The sequence below is a fragment of the Gadus chalcogrammus genome, chromosome 22 (assembly GCF_026213295.1).
Source record: "Gadus chalcogrammus isolate NIFS_2021 chromosome 22, NIFS_Gcha_1.0, whole genome shotgun sequence".
Classification (NCBI taxonomy): Eukaryota; Metazoa; Chordata; class Actinopteri; order Gadiformes; family Gadidae; genus Gadus; species Gadus chalcogrammus.
The window spans coordinates 5138328-5160233 of record NC_079433.1 but is presented as its reverse complement, the minus strand read 5'-3'; the positions used below and the strand labels follow the sequence as shown (position 1 = coordinate 5160233).

Genomic DNA, 21906 nt, shown 5'->3' with positions numbered 1-21906 from the left:
GGGGCTGTCATGGAGATCTGAGGGGGATTAGGATTGCCGGGTGTCTCCGGGAGCTTCAGATCATCCTCCGTGTGTCAGAGAGGCAGGGACAGCCTAATGTCTTAAAGGACAGCTTGACAGCAATCTGTGGGTCCCAGTGGCGTGTGTGTATGAGAGAGTCTGCCTTTTTGAATTTTCCTTTTTTATCGCTTCTTCCCCCTGGAAACTATTTCCATTCCTTCGTTCAAAGGTTTTTTAAAAACAACGGTTATTTTGATAATTGTGTTGTCAACACAGCTGACATGCCCCCGAGGCAAAACAAACCGACAATAGCTTCAGGCGACTTATATGTCTGTATGGTTTCAATCGGTCGCCATTTCCTTGGAATTGCCGCCCAAAAAGTAAATCAATATCGCAGTCTCAATCCCATGAACCCCGATACAACAGGGCTCTGGCTTCTTTAACAAAGGGTTTTATGTTCTATCATCCGATGGCGTTGACCACTTATCTTCCTGGCCGGTTCAGCAGCACCTCAATCACAAACCCTTCTTTCATTCCTTCATTTCTCTTCCGTTATCAATAGACCTGGCGGTCCAGATCCTCCTCTGTCCCTGAACGATGTTATACCCTGCCTTGATGTTTTTATAGATAACACAGTGTGTTGTTATTTCCCTGGCCGAGCATTGACAAAATAACACCTTTTCATCGCAAGCCATGAAAAAGCCAAGCTTTGTAAGAAAATACTTGAGGCTCACGGATTCGGATTGACCCGTTGACATGGCTGATGAGGAGGTGCATACATATATCTATAACAAAATATATCGCACTGAGCGACCGACGCATTCCAACGGGATGGACACAGTTGGGTCTTAACGCCCTGCTCAATCGCTCTACTACCCTTTCCTACAAAAATGTACAAAGCGCTTCACAGGATAAGATGCATTACAACAAACCAAGCTGCATAAAACCGCGACGTACACTGATGAAGAGAACAGCCATTGTGTAGGCGAGGACCCGCAGCAGACGACGACGCCAAGAGGACCAGGAATAGAAGGAGGTCGTCTGTTCCACGTGTGTCGAAGGCGAAACACGCACAAGGTCTCGTGTGTGAAGGGAAGGCTGTGCGCCTCGAGCATGTAGAACTCACCCCTCCATGTATTACCCGTGTCGATCCCCCCCGTCGTCTTTTGAAACCGGGTGGGTGGTGGTGGTCGAGGTACTAGGTGTGTGTGTGTGTGTGTTTGTGTGTGAGGCTGAACACAATGACGGCGACGGGCTAATAGAGAACCATGAATGGAGGCACAGGATACGGGGAGCATGAATGAATGAGAGAGCGGATATAAGAGGGGATAAAAGGACTGTGTACGGCGGGTCCATTACGCGGGGCGCCCCCCGCCGCCGCCGCCGCCCCGCCGCCGCCGCTAAGTGAGCCTCATGAAGCGCCCCCCGCACGCCACGGATCCTCCGCCCACGACGTCATTGTGCTGATGGAGCCTACAAGGGCGGGGTGGGGGGGTGGGGGTCATGTGTGTCATGTTCATAGGTCTTTCGATATAATAATTATTGATAGTAGTATTAGTGGTAGTGGTATGATACTACGAACATACCCTAACTCTACACGCCAAGCAGAACTCTTGGTCACACAGCATGTTTTCTTTTTAAGGGCTTTATAAAGAATTGTGCTGCAGTTTCTGTGGAGAATAGTCATGATTATAATTACGACAATTTCCTAGGTTTAGCATTCAAATGATTCTAATGATCCAAGTATAAAACGACACGTATCAAAAGTAAAGCAGGGTATTAGGAGTCGTATAACAGAAGAAAAACATGATTTAAAAAAAGAACAGAATGGTACCGGTTCAACACATTAAACTCTGGCCAACCCGGTTCAAGAACCATTAAAAGGAATGGAAACCATCCTCAGAAACTAACCATCAATTATAAAACAACCATTAAGATAATTGCCTTCACTAACTGATCATTATCTTAAAAGCGTACCCTATAAAACGGGATTAGAAAAGCGACATCACGGCACAATATGAAACGCCACGTCGGTCCGAGCATTGGCCCGTCCGGTTCTTCCTTCCCGGTTCTTCCTTCCCGGTTCTTCCTTCCCGGTGATGCGAGAACGGGAGCGAGAACGGGAGCGAGAACGGGAGCGCGCTGTCTCAGTTCAGTTGAGTGCAGCCGAGGCGGTGCGGAGAGCAGAGCTAAACAAACAGTTTGTCCCGTCGCTCTGCGACAGGTTAGTTGCTATGTGGTCCCGCCAGGGGGGGGGGGTGATAAGGGGCTGTCAGAGGAGGTCTCTCTGCTGCTCTTCCTGACATCTGCTGTCTGTGTACTGAGGCGTCGCACGTCACCTCCTTATTGCATCCCCCAGCCCGTCTCTCTCTCTCTGCCTGTCTCTCTCTCTCTGCCTGTCTCTCTCTCTCTACCTGTCTCTCTCTCTCTGTCTCTCTGTCTCTCTGTCTGTCTGTCTGTCTGTCTGTCTGTCTGTCTGTCTGTCTGTCTGTCACAACCTCTCTGTCTGATTCCTTCACTCACTTTGTCTCTCTCTAGCACTGTCTCTCTTTCTGTCTCTATCAGTGTCTCTTCTTGTTTCTCTCTACCACTGTCTCTCTGTCTGGTTCTGACTCCATCTCTCTCTCTCTCTCTCTCTCTCTCTCTCTCTCTCTCTCTCTCTCTCTCTCTCTCTCTCTCTCTCTCTCTCTCTCTCTCGGACTCGAAAATTATACAGTTTAAATCCTGTACAAAGGGTCCTTTATCTGTTTCATAGACATTTTTATATCCTTGACTGATCTTTATAATTCAGCAGAAAGATATAATTTGGCGGAAAGAGGGACACATTAAGGAAACAAAAAGCATTTTTTTCGGACAAGACGTTTTTCAAACCTCCCATTTGTGGTTTGATTGCAACCTAAAATCCTTTATTGGACGTTGTTAAAGTCCAATAAAAAAAATATAAAACTCCTTTAGAGTAGTTATAATAACCTAAAGTATAATATAAACATCTTAAATATGATGTGAATACAATAATAATATCATGATAATAAAATATAATAAATACAAATTTTAAAAAATGTATCTTGGACCAATACCGTCATGCTAATATTCATAATAACAACAATGAAAACGCTAACGTGAATAGCACGTCTATCAAAATTGTCCGCAGTATTTACCATCAACATGAGCCTGAGCGGTCATACTGTGGGATGTCTCGGTGCATATCAACATCAGATAGGGTGTCCTCCTGTCTCTCTGTGATCAGGGCACCGGGCGTAAGTAATTAACACACAAATTACTCACCGCAGCCCCCCCCCCCACACCAGGTGTGCTCGTTAATGGGAATTGGCAGCAGGTGTTTAAATAGTTCCCGTCCACAAAATCGACTATTGATTAACAAGCGTTGCGGAGCTGTGGTTACCGGATTCTGCTGCAGTCTGTTTCACTGTTCAGGGCGGTATTGATTAATTATGGACGGCTGTAGACGGGGGAGTATAGCGACACGGCTCAGGAGGTAGGGCGGCTTGACTTGACACCGGAAGGTCGCTAGTTCGATCCCCGGCCTCGCCTAGCCGAGTGTCGAGGTTTCCCTGAGCGAGACGCCTCAACACTAACTGGGTTGAGCTGGCCCTTGCCTTGCATGGGCGAGGCCAACCAGCGCTGTATGAATGGTGTCATGGCCTAGGGTATCAAGACAATTAGAGAGGACGGAGGCGTGGTTCCATTTTGACAGTAATCAAGGTTTATTTGATAACCAATAATGATAAGAGACAAAACAACAGTTGCAGCGTGGCAAGTAAGTAAGTAAGTAAGACTTTATTTATATAGCACATTTCGTACAAGATTTGCAATTCAAAGTGCTTTACATAAAATCAATAAAAGCAAGCAGCAGGAGCAATACATGGAGCAAAAGACATATACAAAATGACCAACATCGTATCAGAACCTGGTGTTCTGATAGGCTTACTAAAATCATGATAAAAGAAATATAAAACCCTTAAAACTGTTTAAAAGAGAAATAGTAAAAATAGTGCAAGTTACAGAGAAATAAATAGTGCCAGATAAAATTAATAAAATGCTTTGGTAAAAAGAAAGGTTTTAAGCTGCTTTTTAAAGGTGTCTACAGCAGGTGAAGGAGCCAGAAAGGAAGAAGGGGGGCAGGCTTGGAGGAACAGGGCGCCCCATATAGGCCACAAACAAGGCGACTCCGCCCCACCTCGTCAGTCCTAATTGGGAGATAGGAAAATCACAGGCGAGGCCTTGCGGGCATCACAATGGTTTTAAGCTTTGGATAAAAGTGCAGCCAAATGCCCTCAATGTAATGTTATTGCATGTTACTATAGGTATTGTAGGTTCTCGGCAGGGTATTGTAGCGATTAGGGTGTTTCACTAGTGCCAGCTGACAGGTCCCGGGTTCAAAGCCCAATGTACCCGGAGGCATTCTAGAGCGTGATCTCTGAATGAAGTCCCGGTCAGTTGCCTTGGATACGAGGGTCTTCTGCCTAAAGTCTTCCATGCCGTTAGAATAAGTAGAGTTGAACTATGCGAAAAAATGTGAGGCTGTTTTGTGGAATTATTTCTGCTTGGGCTTGTCTTCCTGATGGGAAGGGAATCTACAACAAATTTGCGGCACAAATAAGTGAGTTCACACCTTCCGTCAGCCAAACCAGCCAGCCAGACCCAGGTGCAGAATCAAGGATTCACTCTGCTCAGGTCGATAAGGGCAGGCGGCAAATAAGACAGGAATGTGTGCGGTGTGTGTGTATAGTTGTGTGTGTGTGTGTGTGTGTGTGTGTGTGTGTGTGTGCGTGTTGGTGCCAGAGAATGGGTGCTACAGTTAAAAATAACGAGGCAGAAACTTAACTTTCCTGTGCCTCATTTTATTTTGACATGCGTTTCATTTCAAAGCCATTATAAATGATATGGACTGCCTCCGAATCGGGAAATATTAGCAAACAAGATTAATGAAGGTATGCATGACTAGCAATCAAAAAGCTGTTGCATGGTAATAAAGTGTATTAGTTTATTCTAATGTCTTCATTAAGATTTGATGTGCTTTTGTATTCGTGTTTTGATACTTTAACTGAAATGGTTAAAACCTTCAGAGTTGGAGCAGGATCATTTAAAATTAAGTAAGATACATTTGAATGCATTGTTCTACACAATTAGCGTTGTCTACCTACCAATATCCACAGAACACGCTAAAAGGTTTCGGATTAGAAAAGGTTTTTGGGCTTGTATTTATAAATACATCAAGCCACTTAGAATTAGTAGATCATATGAAACTAGAAAATGGATTCCCCGCCGGAAATGCGGTGAGTGCTGTAGTACAAAGTGAGTTTGAAAATATTTTTTAATAAAGCCACATAGATTAAGACATAAAGAAACGTTAAATGGCTCAAATCAAGTGCACCATTTAAGAAAAAGTAAATGGTTGGAAACAAATAAAGTGACAGCTGAATGAAAAGCGCAAAGCAATGCTAAAAATGCAGACATGTAAAATGAATTGAACTGAAGTATCTGAAAGGTCAAATGTATTGCTTTGTGTGTGTGTGTGTGTGTGTGTGTGTGTGTGTGTGTGTGTGTGTGTGTGTGTGTGTGTGTGTGTGTGTGTGTGTGTGTGTGTGTGTGTGTGTGTGTGTGTGTGTGTGTGTGTGTGTGTGTGTGTGTGTGTGTGTGTGAGAGAGAAACAGCCCATTCTGGCAACCCTGCTGAACGTCCTCCCCCCTCCAGCGTCAACGTATATCAATGAGACCAACTGAAAACGAAGCCGGTATGAAACTAAAACTGTGATTCTGAATAAAGTTTAAATAATTTCGAAATTTATTTTTTGAATATTATTGAAGATACAAATGTGTAGATTTGTTAAATGGTTTGAACGAAGATAAACGGTTGAAAATTGATTTAGTTACGTCTTAAATTGTTAAGACGTAACTTAACAATTTAAGTTAATAATAATAATACATTTTATTTATAATGCACTTTATATTAAAGAATCTCAAAGTGCTTCAGAGAAAAAAATACCAAAAGTTATTGTCAATGGGAGGACGGCTCCGCCGCCCTCCCATTGATGTTAAAAGAAATATAGTATTTTAAAAGTAGAATATCTTAAAATGTATAAAATATTAAAAAAATCTGAAAAGAAGCGATTCCAAGCTATTCTGAACATTTTAGAATTTGAATGGAGTCTCTAGGTTAAAATATTGAGGAAGGAGATAAAAGTTTGTAGAAAAGAGGAAAGAAAGAAAGAAAGAAAGAATAAAACGTGTGAAGAACATTAGCTGAGCGCTGCATGCAGCACTCACCTAACTAGCTTCCTCTGTCACTGTCTCTCTGTGCTGCGGTGACCATGGCAACACACACACCGCGCTCCGGCACTGACCTCGGAACCCCACTAAGGCTACTACAAAGACATGTGATCACGGCCCGCGAGCTACACGGCGCTCTCCAATCCGTGGATCCCGTGGCTCTTATGACCCCGGTCGTGGAACCTGTGTGTACCGCTGAACCCTTTACACCGGCCAGACGGAGTCGTACGAGTGGAGGCCCACCGACCTTCTGTTAGATTATAGGTTGGGTCCCACCGATCGCGTGCTTGCGTTGCGCTCGCTTAAGGGATCGGAGGGAAAGCAGGCAAGCAATCAGCCCTCGTGGTTTGTTGTTGTCGTGTTCTGTGTTGGGCGTAGCCCTGTGTGTTCTGAGCGGGGTTCAGACCTAAGGGGGACCCCGAACCTGAGGGGATTAGGGGATTGGGGGGGGGGGGGGTGAATGTAATTAATATTGAGGTCTGAGCAGTGGGACGCATGGGGAGTGCTGCCTGCTCCACAGCTAATCAGGGTGAATTGGAAGAAAAGTGTAATTAAAAGTGGAATTACATCAGTGAAATTGTGATGGACGGTGTGCGTGTTGTAAATCCATGGACGTAGTCAAGTATCTCATTGTGATCCCACAGCGGGTTTAGCACAGCGAGGGTTGATCTCTGTGTATATTGCCCAGCGTCTATCGGGTTGGGGGTACCCCTGGGGCGCCTTGTGGCATTGTGGGTAATCCCATTGCAAAAGAGCCCCCCCCACATGCTAACTAGACAAGGTCTAGTTCATTACCCAACTCGGTTAATGTACAGGCATGCACTCTGGCGTCGAGACACACACACTTTGTCATCGCTAACACTCCTCTGATTTCCCTGCCTGGGTATGAATTAATTTTCCCTCTTGAAGGATATCAGCCCTGACACGAAGTGTGTGTGTGTGTGTGTGTGTGTGTGTGTGTGTGTGTGTGTGTGTGTGTGTGTGTGTGTGTGTGTGTGTGTGTGTGTGTGTGTGTGTGTGTGTGTGTGTGTGTGTGTGTGTGTGTGTGTGGTAATAGGGTCGGTAATTGAGGTCTGTTTTAAAGACTGTTGTCCTAGCGATCAACCAGCCCCTTTGAGCAAAGCACTGAAGTCAAACCTGTTGTACTCTCATGCATTGAAACCTTCAACTTGAAAACATTGGTGCATGCATACATTTATATATGTACGGGAAGGTGTCCCAAGGTCTGCAGACATTATCCAGTCATCAGCACGATTCCTGCAGTAATCAAGATTCCCAACCCATGGAGAATCACGCTCCTTAAAGGTGACATATTATACCACCAGGTGTGAGTGTCATTAGCTGCCTCTTCTGACATCACAAGTGGGCGTGTCCAATAATCACACTCGCACCTGATGGTATAATACGTCAGCTATAACGACAAGCATATCCATTCACCCGCCCTTTGTACAAAAGCGTCTAAACTCCACCAATCCGCTCCACAGGTGAATCTGGGGAGCCACCAGTACCTGTTCACGGTGGACGCCGACCCCTCCGAGATGCCCTGCCTGTGCCTCCGCCACGACGTGGACGCCCTGGTGTGGCAGCCCCGCCCCGGCCAGCCCGACGCCATGTGGGAGCACATCGCCACCTTCAACGCCCTGGGTAAGAGAGGTACCCAGCCTGGGATAAAGACACACCCACCCTGGGTAAGAGAGGTACCCACCCCGGGTAAGAGACACACCCACCCTGGGTAAGAGAGGCAACTACCCTGGGTAAGAGAGGCAACTACCCTGGGGGAGAGACTCACCCCCCCCCCCCATGTAAGAGAGGCACCCCCCCCTGGTAAGAGAGGCACCCACCCCGGGTAAGAGAGGCCCCCCACCCTGGGTAAGAGATGCTCCCACCTTAGGTTTAAGAGGAACCTGCTATTTTCTAATATACAAGAGAACTGCTTCATATGCAACGCATGTTGTGAAGAAATCGCGGTCTACAGAAGCAGCTCTGTTCGACCGGTGACAGAATTTGCCCTTGATTTGTATTTCTCTATCGGTCCGATTTGGAAAAAATTACAAATCGATTCCACAAACATCATGGAAGCAGAGCAGATGCTGCCGGCTGCAACAATGCATATGAAGCAGCACTCTCCTATATTAGAAAATGAGCTGAGTGGAATGGTCCCCTTCTAAGGTTCGGGTAAGCGTAAGACACCCTTGGCACGAACCAACGTCTGACTGCACAAAGACATCAGAGCCTATCCAGGGTGGGGCAGGAGGAGTGTGGCCCGGGGGTCTGACTCCCAAACAAAAGGCTCTGGGCTCCACACAGCAATGGTTGCAGTCTGGCTGTAGGCATCCCAATTCCCACCTGCTCCTGAAAAATGCAGGAACAGGTATGTTGCTTGATTTGTTGTTTTGAGAGAAATTTGGGGATTCATTCTCAGCCCCTGGGGTAACGCTTGAAGTGTTAGCTGACTGGTTCCGGGAGTTGCTGGGACGAGCCAGCACAAGTAATCCGATCCACTGGGAGAGAGATTTTAAAACTGCATTTTACAATCAGAAGCTCATTCAGAGACGTTATTTTTTTGGAACTTCAATGGCATTGTTGCAGAGGTCTTTAAGGTCACACCCACTGAATCAGTGTCTGCAGAACTCGGTGAAAAGGAAGTGATGTCATGGGCACAGGAAATTAAACTCCATAAAATATGGAACGGGCGATCATCTCAAGGTGGTTCTATGCAGATATTGAAATGATTCACAGGTTTTTTGTTAGCTACTCCACTTGCAGTCTTTTCGCAAAGTTATTGAATCCATGAGCCAATTGGCAAAGGAAAGGCACTCTATTGGTGCCCATGGAAAGACGCCAGACACACAAGCACACGGTGTGTCATCACGGGTTTTTCAGCGGCTCAAAAGATGGACAATAGTGGCCGGAAATGGAGGAATATGAAGGAAAAGCACTGACACACCGTTTCCCTGCTCCCATGTTGCGTCAGTGAGGCGGGACAGTAGTCGGTGTATCGTGTCATCGCTGCCTGAGAGGGTTGGCGGGTGCCTTCGTACAGAGGCACTCATCGGGGAGGCTGAGAACAATCGAAGTGTGTCGTCAGAATTGGAGTAACTACAAAAAGGCTTTGTGCTGCAAGGCCGACGCAGGGTAGCTAAAGGCATCAGTGGAACTCAAAGTAAGTTCTGTTATCGATTTGATTTATTCATGAGCAATGGTTGCATCTCAGAGACACAGAGACGGTCCATCTCGGCAGATCAACCTTCTGAAGTCAACATCAGAGCTGAGAACAACAAAGTTAGTTTAGGAGAAGTTCTCGGAAGAGGTTTGGTCTACGGATGTTTTTTGAAGATAGCAAGGGATCTAATGCCCGTTCTCACCCCATTAAGTATTTACAATCCAACCTGCCGGATGCGATCCAAAGAGCCGCTTGGCTGAGGAAATTGATTTCCTCTCTGGCACTAGCACAGAGCGTAGGAACCCAGTGTTTGCACCGAGGTATGGTTTGACGTGGTAGAAGTGTAGTCGTCTTTAGTGTACTTTGGTAACATGAATGTGTTGAGTCTGTATTTGCAGTCACTCAGTTACTAACTGACTGCATAGTACTTAGGGGCACGGTGGTCTAATGGAAAGGGTGTTGGACGTCCAGCCGAATGGGACTGGGTTTGAGCCCTAATCTCCTTATCATAGCTGTAAGCATCTGTTTTATCATCTCCTCTGTAATCATCTTATGTTTGTCTAATTGTGTCTCAAATCAGTCATAAATTGATATATATTGTTATCTTATCATGGAGACAGCTCCTAAGATCACAGAGTAGATGTTTAATCTTTATTTACAGTCAGCCTATTTCTCGTCTCACCTTATTCTCATTCCTTGCCGTGATTGGTCCTTTTTTGGTCACATGGCAGTTGACCCTAAAATCCCTCTCGTCTCACCTTATTCTCATTCCTCGCTGTGATTGGTCCTCTTGAGTCACATGTTAAACCTAAACCCCCCCCCTCCCTCTTTTTATCTCGCTCAGGTTACGTCCAGGCGTCGAAACGGGACAAAAAGTTTTCGACATGCGCTCCGGACTTCTCGTACGCGGCGCTGGGCGAGTGTCTCCGCCGCGCGTTCATCTACCGGCAGCCGGCGCCCGTCGACACGGTGTTGTTCAACCGCAAGCAGGGCCGCCAGGTGGGGCAGGTCGCCAAGCAACAGGTGGCCAGCCTGGACTCGGCCGACCCGGTGTTGGGCTTCAGGGCCTCGAACGAGAGACTGTTCGTTCTGACGGAAAAAAACCTCTTCGTGCTCAAGGTCAACAACAACTAGGTCAAGGTCAACAGCGACTAGGTTTGAAACTCGGAGGGTTGACCAATCACGAACCTCCGAACACAGGGACTGTCTCCTTCCATAGGCTTCCAACTTCGAATCGGCTGGGATTTAATACGGTAAAGGAGTGCGATTACACGTGATGGACTATAGGGGGTGCTGTTTCTGTCGTTTCGTTGTCGTGTTCGGTTACTCTTTAAAACTGAAGCCATTCTGAAGAATCATCCATTCCAAAGTGATACGTAATCCAACATCTTTTATTGTGTTCCCTGTGTGTCTTTATGTGCAGTGTCATTAAATCAACTGTTGTAGATGGGGACAGGCGGCTACTTTGTACCTACTTTGTTAATCGTTCACTGTGCCGAATAACGACATGCACGCGTTTTTTAAACCTGCATGCACTTAGTATTTTTAGTACTTAGTATTTAGTGTTCATGAATATACGTGTAACCACCATTATATGGTTATTCGTTAAAATAATTACAATGTTAATAGTTTTATGAAAAGAGACGAGACGTTTTTGATGCACTAATAGCTGCAATCGTGGCACCTTCTAGAACCTTCCTTTGGTGCCTTAACTCAGAACTCTCAAGTCAGCCCCTGTTTCCTTCCTATAATCACCCAGCTCATGGAACTATAACCCCATGTTCGATGAGACACTATATCTCCATGAGATGTACATCATATCACAGCCACAACTAACGATGGTGTACTGATGGAAGAAGAGAGCGTGGTCACAGCACACGGTGTCGGACGATCTCAAAGCAAAATATCCGCCCAGGAAGACCCTCTTTCCTGCCTCAACGTGTCCGCTTTCAATTCCATTAATTTCCATGAGAATATTGCACTTGGACCCCCCCCCCCCCCCCCCCCCTGCCTAATGCGACAAGCAAGGCATCGGATTTGCGACGGTCGAACCCAGTCTGCGTTCCTCTGTATTCGCGTCGGGGGAATTGAGTCGTTGACGTCGATACTCTGGACGACGGATGAGGCCGACCTGAACAAAAGCCACGCAAAAAAAGTTGAGGCTTCTTCATCATGGAACATAATGTAATTATATCTGAGCTGCAGTTAAAAATAATTAAACCCGGAATGCTCTTTAATTTTCGAAAGTGCTCACGTAAAATTAGATATTGTGGGGGGATGGGGTAAGGAAGGGGGGCCCCACTCTGTGATTAATGCTGACTTCTTGTTACCACGGTAGGAAATGATTAAGGTCGATGCCTGATCGCCATGGCAACAGGAGTGGACCGCAGTTTGTTTTGGCGCTATTGAATAAAACCTGAGCACTGTGTCTATAGACAGCACATGCCTGTAGGACAGACCGTCGGACGCACGCAGGCACGCACGCACGCACGCACGCACGCACGCACGCACACACACACACACACACACACACACACACACACACACACACACACACACACACACACACACACACACACACACACACACACACACACACACACACACAGAGTATGCGTGCATAAAAAATACAGAATACAGAAAGAGCAATAAAGGAAAGTAATGCATGAAGACAAGATAGATAAGTGACAAAACCATGTCAATATGACTTTAATTGAACCTTTAGTTTTAAAGGTTCTATTTAGTGCGGCTTTAATGTAGTTGTATGCAAACGTGATAAAAGATTGCCCGCAAACTAATAAACCGATGCTCCGCTTTTTACAGTACCTTGACCTTTATCCCGTATTATTTAAAGATCCTGCCTTACTGTAACCCTATCAGTAAAAAAATCGAATTTCTAGCGAACTCGCTGACACTTAAGTGCTCTTCCATTCAAAGAGAGCAGGTGAAGTTCCTGAGCTTTCCTTGGTGGCCCCGTGTAAATGCAGCCCACTTAACATCACATATTTATCCTCTGTGTGTTCAAGAAGTGTGCAGGGAGAGCGATTACAAATACAGGCGGAGTACGTGGGAGTGTGCGCTCCGCACCAAAAGCTCCGGAGCCCTGGGTGTTCCGATCGTAAACCCTGATTTACCAGGTTGTATATTTTAACAAGCAGCACTAAGGGTGTTGACCTTTGTGCTGTCGTCTGTGTAGGCCTTAAGGGGTTTGTGTGTTTATAAAGCTCAGCTAAGGATAGATCATCCTAAGATATCCTTTGCTTGTGTGTGTGTGTGTGTGTGTGTGTGTGTGTGTGTGCTTAGGTGAAGCGTGGAGCTCTGTGCTGTATTCTCTATCGTTAAATGGTGCGCAATGCGCATGGTGTGCGTTAAATTGCGCGACGCAGTAAGCTACTCACGGTGGTGATTGGTGTTTTCATTCTTTCAAATCGTTATACATTACTGGAAAACCCCTGGGTCACTCACACCTGTGTTTAGATTCATCTTTTCATTAGCATTAGTATTATTCACCTTGCACAAGGTGCACTTTAGAGTAAAAAATAACGTAAATCCCTATAGGGCCAGTGAGTTGGCAATACGGCTTGTGATTTGTAAACGGATTGCCGGGGCCAGTCAATACCACTCGCGCAGCACTCAGACCCCTCTGTTTGGGGGGGCAACCTTTGGGAGGTAATTGGCTTTTCCTGCTCCAAGACATGCCGTCGGTGGGCCGTAATTGCTCTTTTTCTTTTTTGAGGACATTGTTCTGCTAAGGGGAAATCTAGTTTACCCTCACTCGCAGTCCCTTATTCAATAACCCTCGGTCCGATCGAATGGGTGTGTGTTTTGGGTATGGCTCCTCTGTGTTTTCGCTCCCGACATAGTCGGGATTACCTGTCACGTCTCGCTGATGTCTCTCTCCCCTGAACGAGGGCGTTTAAGGTGCTGATGTCGCCGAGACCATGCAGCTCGCTGGGCTGTTTTCTCCGGGATAACACACGACAGGGGAGTGCTTACGCTCGTAGTAAGTACAGTCCGGCATCGCGAACATTGGCTCTAGGCGAGTGTACCGCGCGCCTGCGTCGTTACAAATGAAAAACGTGCTTTTAATGGATTTACACATTTATTTAAGCATGTAATACATCAATTTGCCTGCGATGGAAGTCGTAAAAACCAAGTTAATTCTCCATTCCCCAGGAACTGCAGTGTGCCCTTGTTGTTTTTAATTTTGTTATCACCGCAACAGTGCTCTTACCCGCTTGTAATCAGACACTGTGAACTCCACCGCACCACCACTGTAATGAGATCTTATCACAGCATGCAGCTGGAGGAAGCTCTCACCCCATGTCCTGTCTGTTTAGGCCCCGGGCCCATTTCCTATTTTGTCGTTAAGCAGACAAGTTTTATCCTCTCAACCTTTTGGATGAGAGTCAGACACCCTCCACACTCCCCTGGCAATCCCAGCCGGCTCCCCACCCCGTCTCCACACAAACCAGTGCCCATCACACAGACAGGCATTACTGCTCCATTCACAATAACAGAGAAAGCCTGTGAGGGTTGTTTGACACCCAGGGGAAACAGTCTGTGGTAGATTCCTCCAAAAGGTCTGCAGCCCACCTCTAGATATCTCTACCCTCCCACCAATCCTTTAAGGATAGCTTTGAGAGGGTTCAACCTGAATCATCATTTTGCTGCAGATGTAATCTGTGAATTTGGCTGCAATGTAACGATAAAACCAAATCGTGTAAAACAAGCACTTTTAGAGGATGTACATTAACTGGGCTTTCACTGTCATGCGCTTTGGATAAAAGCATATAATCAATCGCTTAAAGGGGCTGTAGGTAAGATTTAAGAGCCTTTATTTGAGTCATAGTTTGTTAGAAATGGCCTCGTGACCTGCCAGCTGTTATTGAGTGAAATATGCTGTGATAATATCTGTTTGGAGATGACTGGGCCTGCTCTGCCCATTTGGATTTGGAACCGCTCCCGGCTCATTTCTAACCAATCTGGGCATCTCTGTCTCTGTGATTGGTTTGGGGAATTCATCTTGCCTGTCAATCACAGGTGCATGAAATGCAACAGTTCTAAATGGCAGATACGTGTAAGCAGGGAGGGAGCAGAGAGGGAGTTTATTTTTGATTTGTTTGAAACCCTTACTCTCATCCGCTCTCCTTCTGTTCTCTCTACAACTCTCGAATCGTAACTACAGCACTTTTAACAGTACGTGGTTCACAGTCTATTCAGTTCATAAGACGGCAATGAGCCTCACTTAAAACATCTTTAAAACCTCCAATATCACACCCTCAATCTATAATATTCCTCTGATAACATCGTCTCTAATATAACCCACTTCCAAATTCCATGTTGAATATCATAATCATCATTATAGCAATATCATTGAGAGAATAATTTGAACTTGGCAGGAGCCTTGCTCTGTATAGCAGACTTGGGGCCACAATAGGGGAGAGCCGGGTCGATTGAAACACTTTTCAGTTCAACGTCTTTTTCAAAGATGACGTTATCGTATACAAATAATTTCATCATGTGATCAACAACTCACGTGTGTATTCTCTTAGTTACAAGTGCGTAACTAAGAGAATGTAAGTTGTACGTAAGTTGACATTTGTTTCAAACGCCCCGCCTAGTCGGGACGTTTGAAGCACATGTGCGGGACCAATGAAACAGCATATTTTAAACAAACTATTGACCTTACTCTTGTTTTTATGCAACATACCGGACAACATAATCACATAATTTCTCATAATATAAATAGGTCAAAAAATATTTTTGTCCTGTGCGTAATTTTCAAGATGCACATTTAGATTAAAACGTACCTTTCTTATTTTATACCAGTTGGACGACTACATTTTCATTTCATTTACTTATTTCCCTGAGTCATGTTTAGGGATACACAGTTGAACATCCTGTTATTTATTTTAAACAAAATGGTGGAGTGCGGGACGTTTGAAACAAGTGTTTCAATCGTGGCACTTAAACATTTTTTGCCTCTTAACTTCAAAACTCTGACATTGCACACTTTAGTACAGGTCTGAGTACTTATTCATCTGTTGTATTGTCATATTATTATGGCATGAAACAAAAAACTGTTTATTACAAAAAAACTACCGCATGAAAGATTTTACTTTCCGCACTCAAAAACAGGTTTGCGTGGATAGCGTTTGAACGGTATGAAGTCATTACACAAAATTTCCCGGGGTTGGTCAGTCTTGCGTGCTGAAGATAGTGACGAAATTTGACATGAAAGACTTGCTCGGGTTTCGAGAAAATCTCAGTGCGTGTTTCAATCGACCCGGCTCTCCCCTAGTTCATGTTGTTGTTGTATTAAAACATGTTGATTGCAGCTTAGGCACTATGTCAGAGGTGTGTGTTACGGGTGGCCGGAAGATTAACATAGTCTGCGGCGGGAGCTTCAAAGCCCTTTAATGATTACATCGGGCTGCCATTAGAGATACTTTCTGTTCAGATGAAAGATTCTATTTCCCCCCAAATTGGATTACGAGTAAGTCAGGGTTGAACACTCGCCGTGACCGGGACGACGTCCTCAAATGAAATGCTAATGTCGAGTTCTTTTACTTTGAACATTCCTGTGCCCCAATCTCTCATTTTAGGATTAGCTCATGCTGAAATTCAACCATGCACTGTGTTTTCATCCACCATTCAATGAAGCGTTCTCTCCCTCACCGATTTTTCTCATGCAACATCTCTTGTGCAGATTTCCTCATGCAAATATGCAGAGATTCCTAAATGCAGATTCCTTCATGCACACATTCTCTCATGCACGGTATCCTATTTGCCATTCAAATGCAGGTATCATGCACACATCCTCTCATGCACACATCCCAATGTACACGTCCTCACGCACACATCCTCTCATGCACACATTCTCTCATGCGCACATCCTCATGCACACATTATCTCATGTGCACATTCTCTCATGCGCACATCCTCATGCACACATTATCTCATGTGCACATTCTCTCGTGCACACATCCTAATGTACACGTCCTCATGCACACGTTCTCTCATGCACACATTCTAATGTACACGTCCTCCTGCACACATTCTCTCATGCACACATTCTCTCGTGCACACATCCTCATGCATAGATCCACATGCACACACCCGCATGCACAAGTCCTCATGCGCTCTTTATCTCATGCACACTTTATCTCATGCATACAATCTTTGCTGAACTCATTTAAATAATTCACACATTCTCTCTTGCTGCACCATTGCCCATAATATATATAATCAGCTCCATATATATATATATATATATATATATATATATATATATATATATAAAATCTTCGGTGGAGTCCTTGTGCTCCGTGCTTGGTAGTAATTACACCTGTGTTTGTGACTGTAAGCCCTGCTGGGCAGATCAGCACGCTGTCATTAGGAGGAACACGAAAGCTGCTCTCAGTTCTCGAATGCTTTTTGGTCACGAACAGAGGCTGCCTATTGGACCGTTACTAACGAGCTCCTCGTTCTGCTCCGCCCGCGTGGGGCGTGACCTCTCTGCCTCTGCCCATTAGCGGAGGAGGAATGGAGGACAGAAAACCAAACTGGGTAGACATGAAAAAGGTATTTAGAGAGAGAGGATGAATGGTGAATAGTCTGAGTTTGGTGTCCTGTTCTCTTTTCTTTCTGGGGTATTGCACAAAGTAGTTAGGGCTGTGAATATTTACAGCAGGCAACAGGAAAATTAATTATTAATACAATATATAAGTAATACATAATATATCCTTTTCTTATTATGATGCTAATTTGCTATAGACCTAGTGGTTAAATGTATGTAAATTGTACATTTGCATACATTTGTAATATGCAAAATGTGTCTGCACATAATAATTGCCCGTTGACTTGGTAATTCACACCGCTGTATCTGATCATGACTCAGTCAGGCCTCTCATTTCTGATCGAGGCATCTCATTGGTTTAAAATATGATGACAACGCCACACCCCTTTCCAACTGTCACCGACCGATCTGCAGTAGATTTCGTCTCCCACATGGTCAAGGTAACTGTCCAAACCCCCGTAAAAGGATTAGAAATCAATACCGCATTACTATGGCTCAGATTACATTTGTGGTCAGTGCTTGTACAAATCAATACAAATCATATATCAGCAGTGACCACTCGACTAAATCATCCCAACTGTATGTTCGTGAGGAGTAATGTAGGACATAATGTATTCAGCTGAACTCAAGGTTAACCTCAATAGGCAGCAGGTCTCTGTCAAGACACGATGTTCTTCGGTTCCATGTTCCAGACGGTTTGGATATTTTACGACGCAACCCTTATGTTCAGGTTCCCCATTTAGGTTCCAACGTCTCACTGCTGTGGGTTTTTTCAAATGTTTATTCAAATACGACTTCTGAAACATGTTTCTTCTTTTTACTCCACTGCTGTTGGCAGACCAGTATTTACAGGTGCTTGCCAGTCGCCATGCCAGAATAGAGCTAGCATTAAAACATTATTTACAGTCCACACAGAGAGAGTACAGGCCTGTCCATCGTGTCCACAGGATTACCTTGTGTTGCGCGGGGACTGACCTCCCCTTTCAATTCCCCTTTCCAATTTAAACTACAAATCAATATTTAATCAGTATTTTAGATGATAAAAGCCACTCGGTATTCTATATATGTATTTAAAATGCTTTTAAATGGAGAAGGAGACTGATAGGAAGGATAGATGGGAGAATGGATAGAAGAAAGGACAGATATGATGGATGGCTGTACGAATAAGCAGATGGATGATGAAAAGACTGACAGTCAGATGGTAAAGGTTGCAGGAAGCCATGATGGTCTTCAGCTCGCTTACATTGCAGAAATTCCCCATCAGCATATTTGCACTTTATTTGATGAGATGGCTCCGTCCTTCTGCTGACATCATCAACACTTACCTGGAGATCCTTCAGGTAACTCAGCCTTCTCGGGTTGAGTTGAGGAGGTCATCGACGCGTTTCCCATCTGGGATCAATGAAGTGCCATCTTATCTCTGTAACACTTCTTCTGTCATTCATATATATAGATAGATATCTATATCTATAGATAGATAGATATAGATGTATTTACTTTCCTTGTATGCATTAGCTTTGTTCTATTTAATCCTATTACCTTCAGGGTGAACCTTAGTGTGCTTAGTGAACCTCCATTAGTGTGGCATCTTGTTTTGAATAACTAACTACACATTGCATCGAGCAATCTGCACAGGTTCATCTCACCATCCAACTTCAATATTTTATTGTACAAAGGCATAGCTTCGAAATTCACGTCGAATGCATCCTTATGAAGAAATCCGGTGCTTCAGAGCGCACTGCACAACATCACATTCATCCACTTTATTGGCAGAAGTGCTCATGAAAATACAGAAACCAATAGAGCAAGCAATGTTCTCATAGCCCGACAGCACAAACGACCCACAGAACAATAACTCCACTTTTCATATTCACCCAAAGAAGGCCGACGCAGAATGACACTGGAATCAATAAGTGCCTTGCTGCTTAACAACTACAGCACGCCATTCATATCGAGTTTAGTGGCACGCTGAGAGAATATTTACAGATATGGATCTTTCGTCAGCGTCGGCTGAGCTGGCCGCTACGTGCAACACATATCCAACATGTGAAAATGATGTGTCTCTCTTTCTGTGTTCACACAGGCTGGTCTATTCACATTAAGTGGGGATTGTGCAAATCTACAACGCAGCCCAGCTTCTGTGATGCGTGTTTGCATGAATCCACACCGCACGGCACACAATACTTGCACGCTTGCACTTTATATTACAAAACCACTGTACTGTACAACTGTACACTGTCAATGGATGCATGGAATCTGTGCCAAGGCGTTTGGACCAAACACTGATGTGTTTCACGTGAAACACCCTTGTGTCATTGAGAATATTGAACCATGTGCTTTGTGTTGAGGTGTGTTGCAACGTGATAACAAACCCCCTTCGTGATTTGATGGTCATTTATGGTTTGAAGGGGAACGTTTTTGACTCCCAGCCGAAGAGGGTTCTGGGTTCAATCCCCCAATTGCTGCTGCCTACCTGTAGGCCCCCTTAAGCAAGACACCCTTCCTGCTCCACAACAACGCGTGTCTGAATTCGCTGTAGGTCCCTTCAATACAAAGTGTCTGCTGCATGACCCCATAGTAAAACAGCAATCATCAACCACTCTGCTTAAAACCAAATTCGACTTCCTTCCCTGTAGTTCATCTTTTTCCTCCATGTGTCTCTCTCTCTTGTTCCACTTTGACCCTAGAGTGCTTCACTCACTCTGCGCCGACACGGACATCGTGTTCAGGACCCCAGAGACCTTGTGCTTTCAAAGCGCTGTCCTGTCCGTCCGAATGGCGTGATGTAAGGGCCACACGGAGACACGGCTCATTCAGCTCCGAAGGTCACACGCCTGCCGCGTCCTCGAACGGGCTCAGCGTCTTTGTCTCGTCGCTCGTCTCCTCAGACAAGCACTCGCCACGCAACACACTACAGACGCTGTTTAAACAAACAGGCAGCTGTACTGTTGGCGCTGCTCTGTATGGCTGTCCCTGTTATTTTCTTTTCTTTCGGTTTCTAGTCAATCTTCTCTAAATACCCCCCCCCCTCCCCCACGCCCCCCCTCTCAGGCGTCGGTGTAGTCGCCCTCTCCGTACACACACGTGTCGGGGGGCTGGTAGACCACCTGGGGGTCGGCCAGCAGCAGCTCGTCGGTGACGGTCAGCTCCTCCAGCTCGGTGGTGAAGTGGTCCGTGGTGCTCTCCACCACCGACGTGTCCTTGACCGCGCTGTAGGTCAGCGCCACGCTGTACGCCGCCGGCTTGGCCGCGCCCGGCCGGCCGCAGCGGCAGATCTTGCGGAAGGCGGCGCGGAACTTCTGCGACATGGCGTTGTAGATGAGGGGGTTGATGGCGCTGTTGAGGTAGATGCAGCAGCGGCAGAACAGCAGGAACCAGCTGTCCAGGTAGGACTCCTCCAGGAAGGAGTTGACCACCACCAGCGTGCGATACGGCATCCACAGGGTGGCGAACAGGAAGACCACCACCGCCAGCATCTTGGTCACCTGATGGAGAAGATTTAGCAATAAAATAGATTTTATCATTTGTTAGAGATTGTCTGTTATCTGCCAGATTCTCAATCAGCCAATAATCGATAATAAAGTTATTTTTCTTTGCACAATTTTATGGTTATATTGAAATGCAAGAGGCCGTGATGTGGATTATTATCGGCTGTTTTCCAGTGCGTAACGCACCTGTTTGCGCGAGGTCGCGGTGGAGTTGGAGTGGCGGGAGTTTTTGGCGCTCGCGTTGCCGTGCCCGTTCTTGCACTTCTCCTTCACCGAGGAGGGCAGCGGGTTCATGAAGAGGATCCTCGCGATCAGTCCGTACAAGATGGCGGAGAGCATCAACGGTAACACGAAAAAGATCCCAAAGTCAAAAAAGTAGATGGGCATGTAAAACTGCCGCGGAACTTTGTAGCCGCAGGTGATAATGGTGACGTTTTCGTACACAAGTTCTTGGATGTCCGATAGATAAAACCACATGACGCAGTAGAGCGAAGTGAAAACCCACACCGACAAAATTATCTTCTTAGCCCGGGATAAAGTGCACAGAAACTGGGCTTTGATGGGATGGCAGATCGCGATGTACCGCTCGATGGTGAACGCGGTGATGGAGCAGGACGACGCGTTGATGCCCAAATACTGGAAATAGGTGATGCACAGGCATCCGTAGTGTCCGAACACCCAGCAGCCGCACACGCTCTCTGTGATGCTGGGCAGCCCGGCCGCCGTCAGCACCATCAGGTCCGCCACGGCCAGGCTCACCAGGTAGCAGTTGGTCGGCGTGCGCATGTGTTTGGTGGTGAGCACCACCAGGACCACCATCACGTTGCCGACCACCCCTAGGAGGCAGATGACGAAGAACAGCAAGCTGCTGATCACCTTGTACTCGATGCCCATGTCGACCCACACTCCCAGCGTGGCGTTCAGCTCCCGCGCGTTGAAGGTAAAGTTCTCCATGCCGGTGGAAGGATCGACGGACGCGTTTTCAGGGGAGAACACTGTAGCGGCGAGGTCGGGCATCGGGACCGAACCCGTTGCGCTTGAACTTTACGCACGGCGAAGATGGGCAAAAATACCGGACGCCATGAAAGTTGATGCACAACAAAAGCAACTTTTCCTCACATTGTCACAATAAACACTTAAATCGACAAATATTTTCAAATATATGTTTAAAAGGTGGTTCTGTTGTTCAGATATGTGCGTAAAGGAGTTGCGCTCTGACTGGGTCCTTTCCAGAGAGTGAGGGGACGCGCGCCTACTCTGTCGGAGGAGTGTGGCCGTGAAGGATCGGCTGGATGCTCCTTTTAAGCCCTCTTTTTTTTAGTCTTTCTTTTTTTCTTTTACGCATGCGAGCTTACGCGACTGTGGCCAATAGATTCGCGTAAT

At 45.9% G+C, this 21906-nt stretch overlaps 2 protein-coding genes across 2 annotated transcripts in view; one reads left to right on the top strand and one right to left on the bottom strand.

The window, feature by feature from the left end:
* nudcd1 (NudC domain containing 1) overlaps positions 1 to 11336 on the top strand; it is a 31263-nt gene extending 19927 nt beyond the window's left edge. The window contains exons 9-10 of the mRNA XM_056583188.1: positions 7775 to 7934; positions 10298 to 11336. Coding sequence (XP_056439163.1) covers positions 7775 to 7934; positions 10298 to 10587 — 450 coding nt within the window. The 3' untranslated portion in view covers positions 10588 to 11336. The remainder of the gene's footprint in view (positions 1 to 7774; positions 7935 to 10297) is intronic.
* Positions 11337 to 20082: 8746 nt separating this feature from the next.
* Positions 20083 to 21501, bottom strand: trhrb (thyrotropin-releasing hormone receptor b). The gene is made up of 2 exons (XM_056583170.1): positions 20710 to 21501; positions 20083 to 20520 (listed from the first exon to the last, which is right to left on the bottom strand). The coding sequence occupies exons 1-2, from the start codon at positions 21475 to 21477 to the stop codon at positions 20083 to 20085; spliced, it is 1206 nt and encodes a 401-aa protein (XP_056439145.1). The 5' UTR covers positions 21478 to 21501.
* Between the last annotated feature and the right edge of the window lie 405 nt (positions 21502 to 21906).

Coding starts and splice junctions, on each gene's coding strand:
- trhrb (XM_056583170.1), bottom strand. CDS start 21,477: ATGGAGAACTTTACCTTCAACGCGCGGGAGCTGAACGCCACGCTGGGA. Junction 20,521..20,709: donor CCGCGACCTCGCGCAAACAG/GTGCGTTACGCA, acceptor CTTCTCCATCAG/GTGACCAAGATGCTGGCGGT.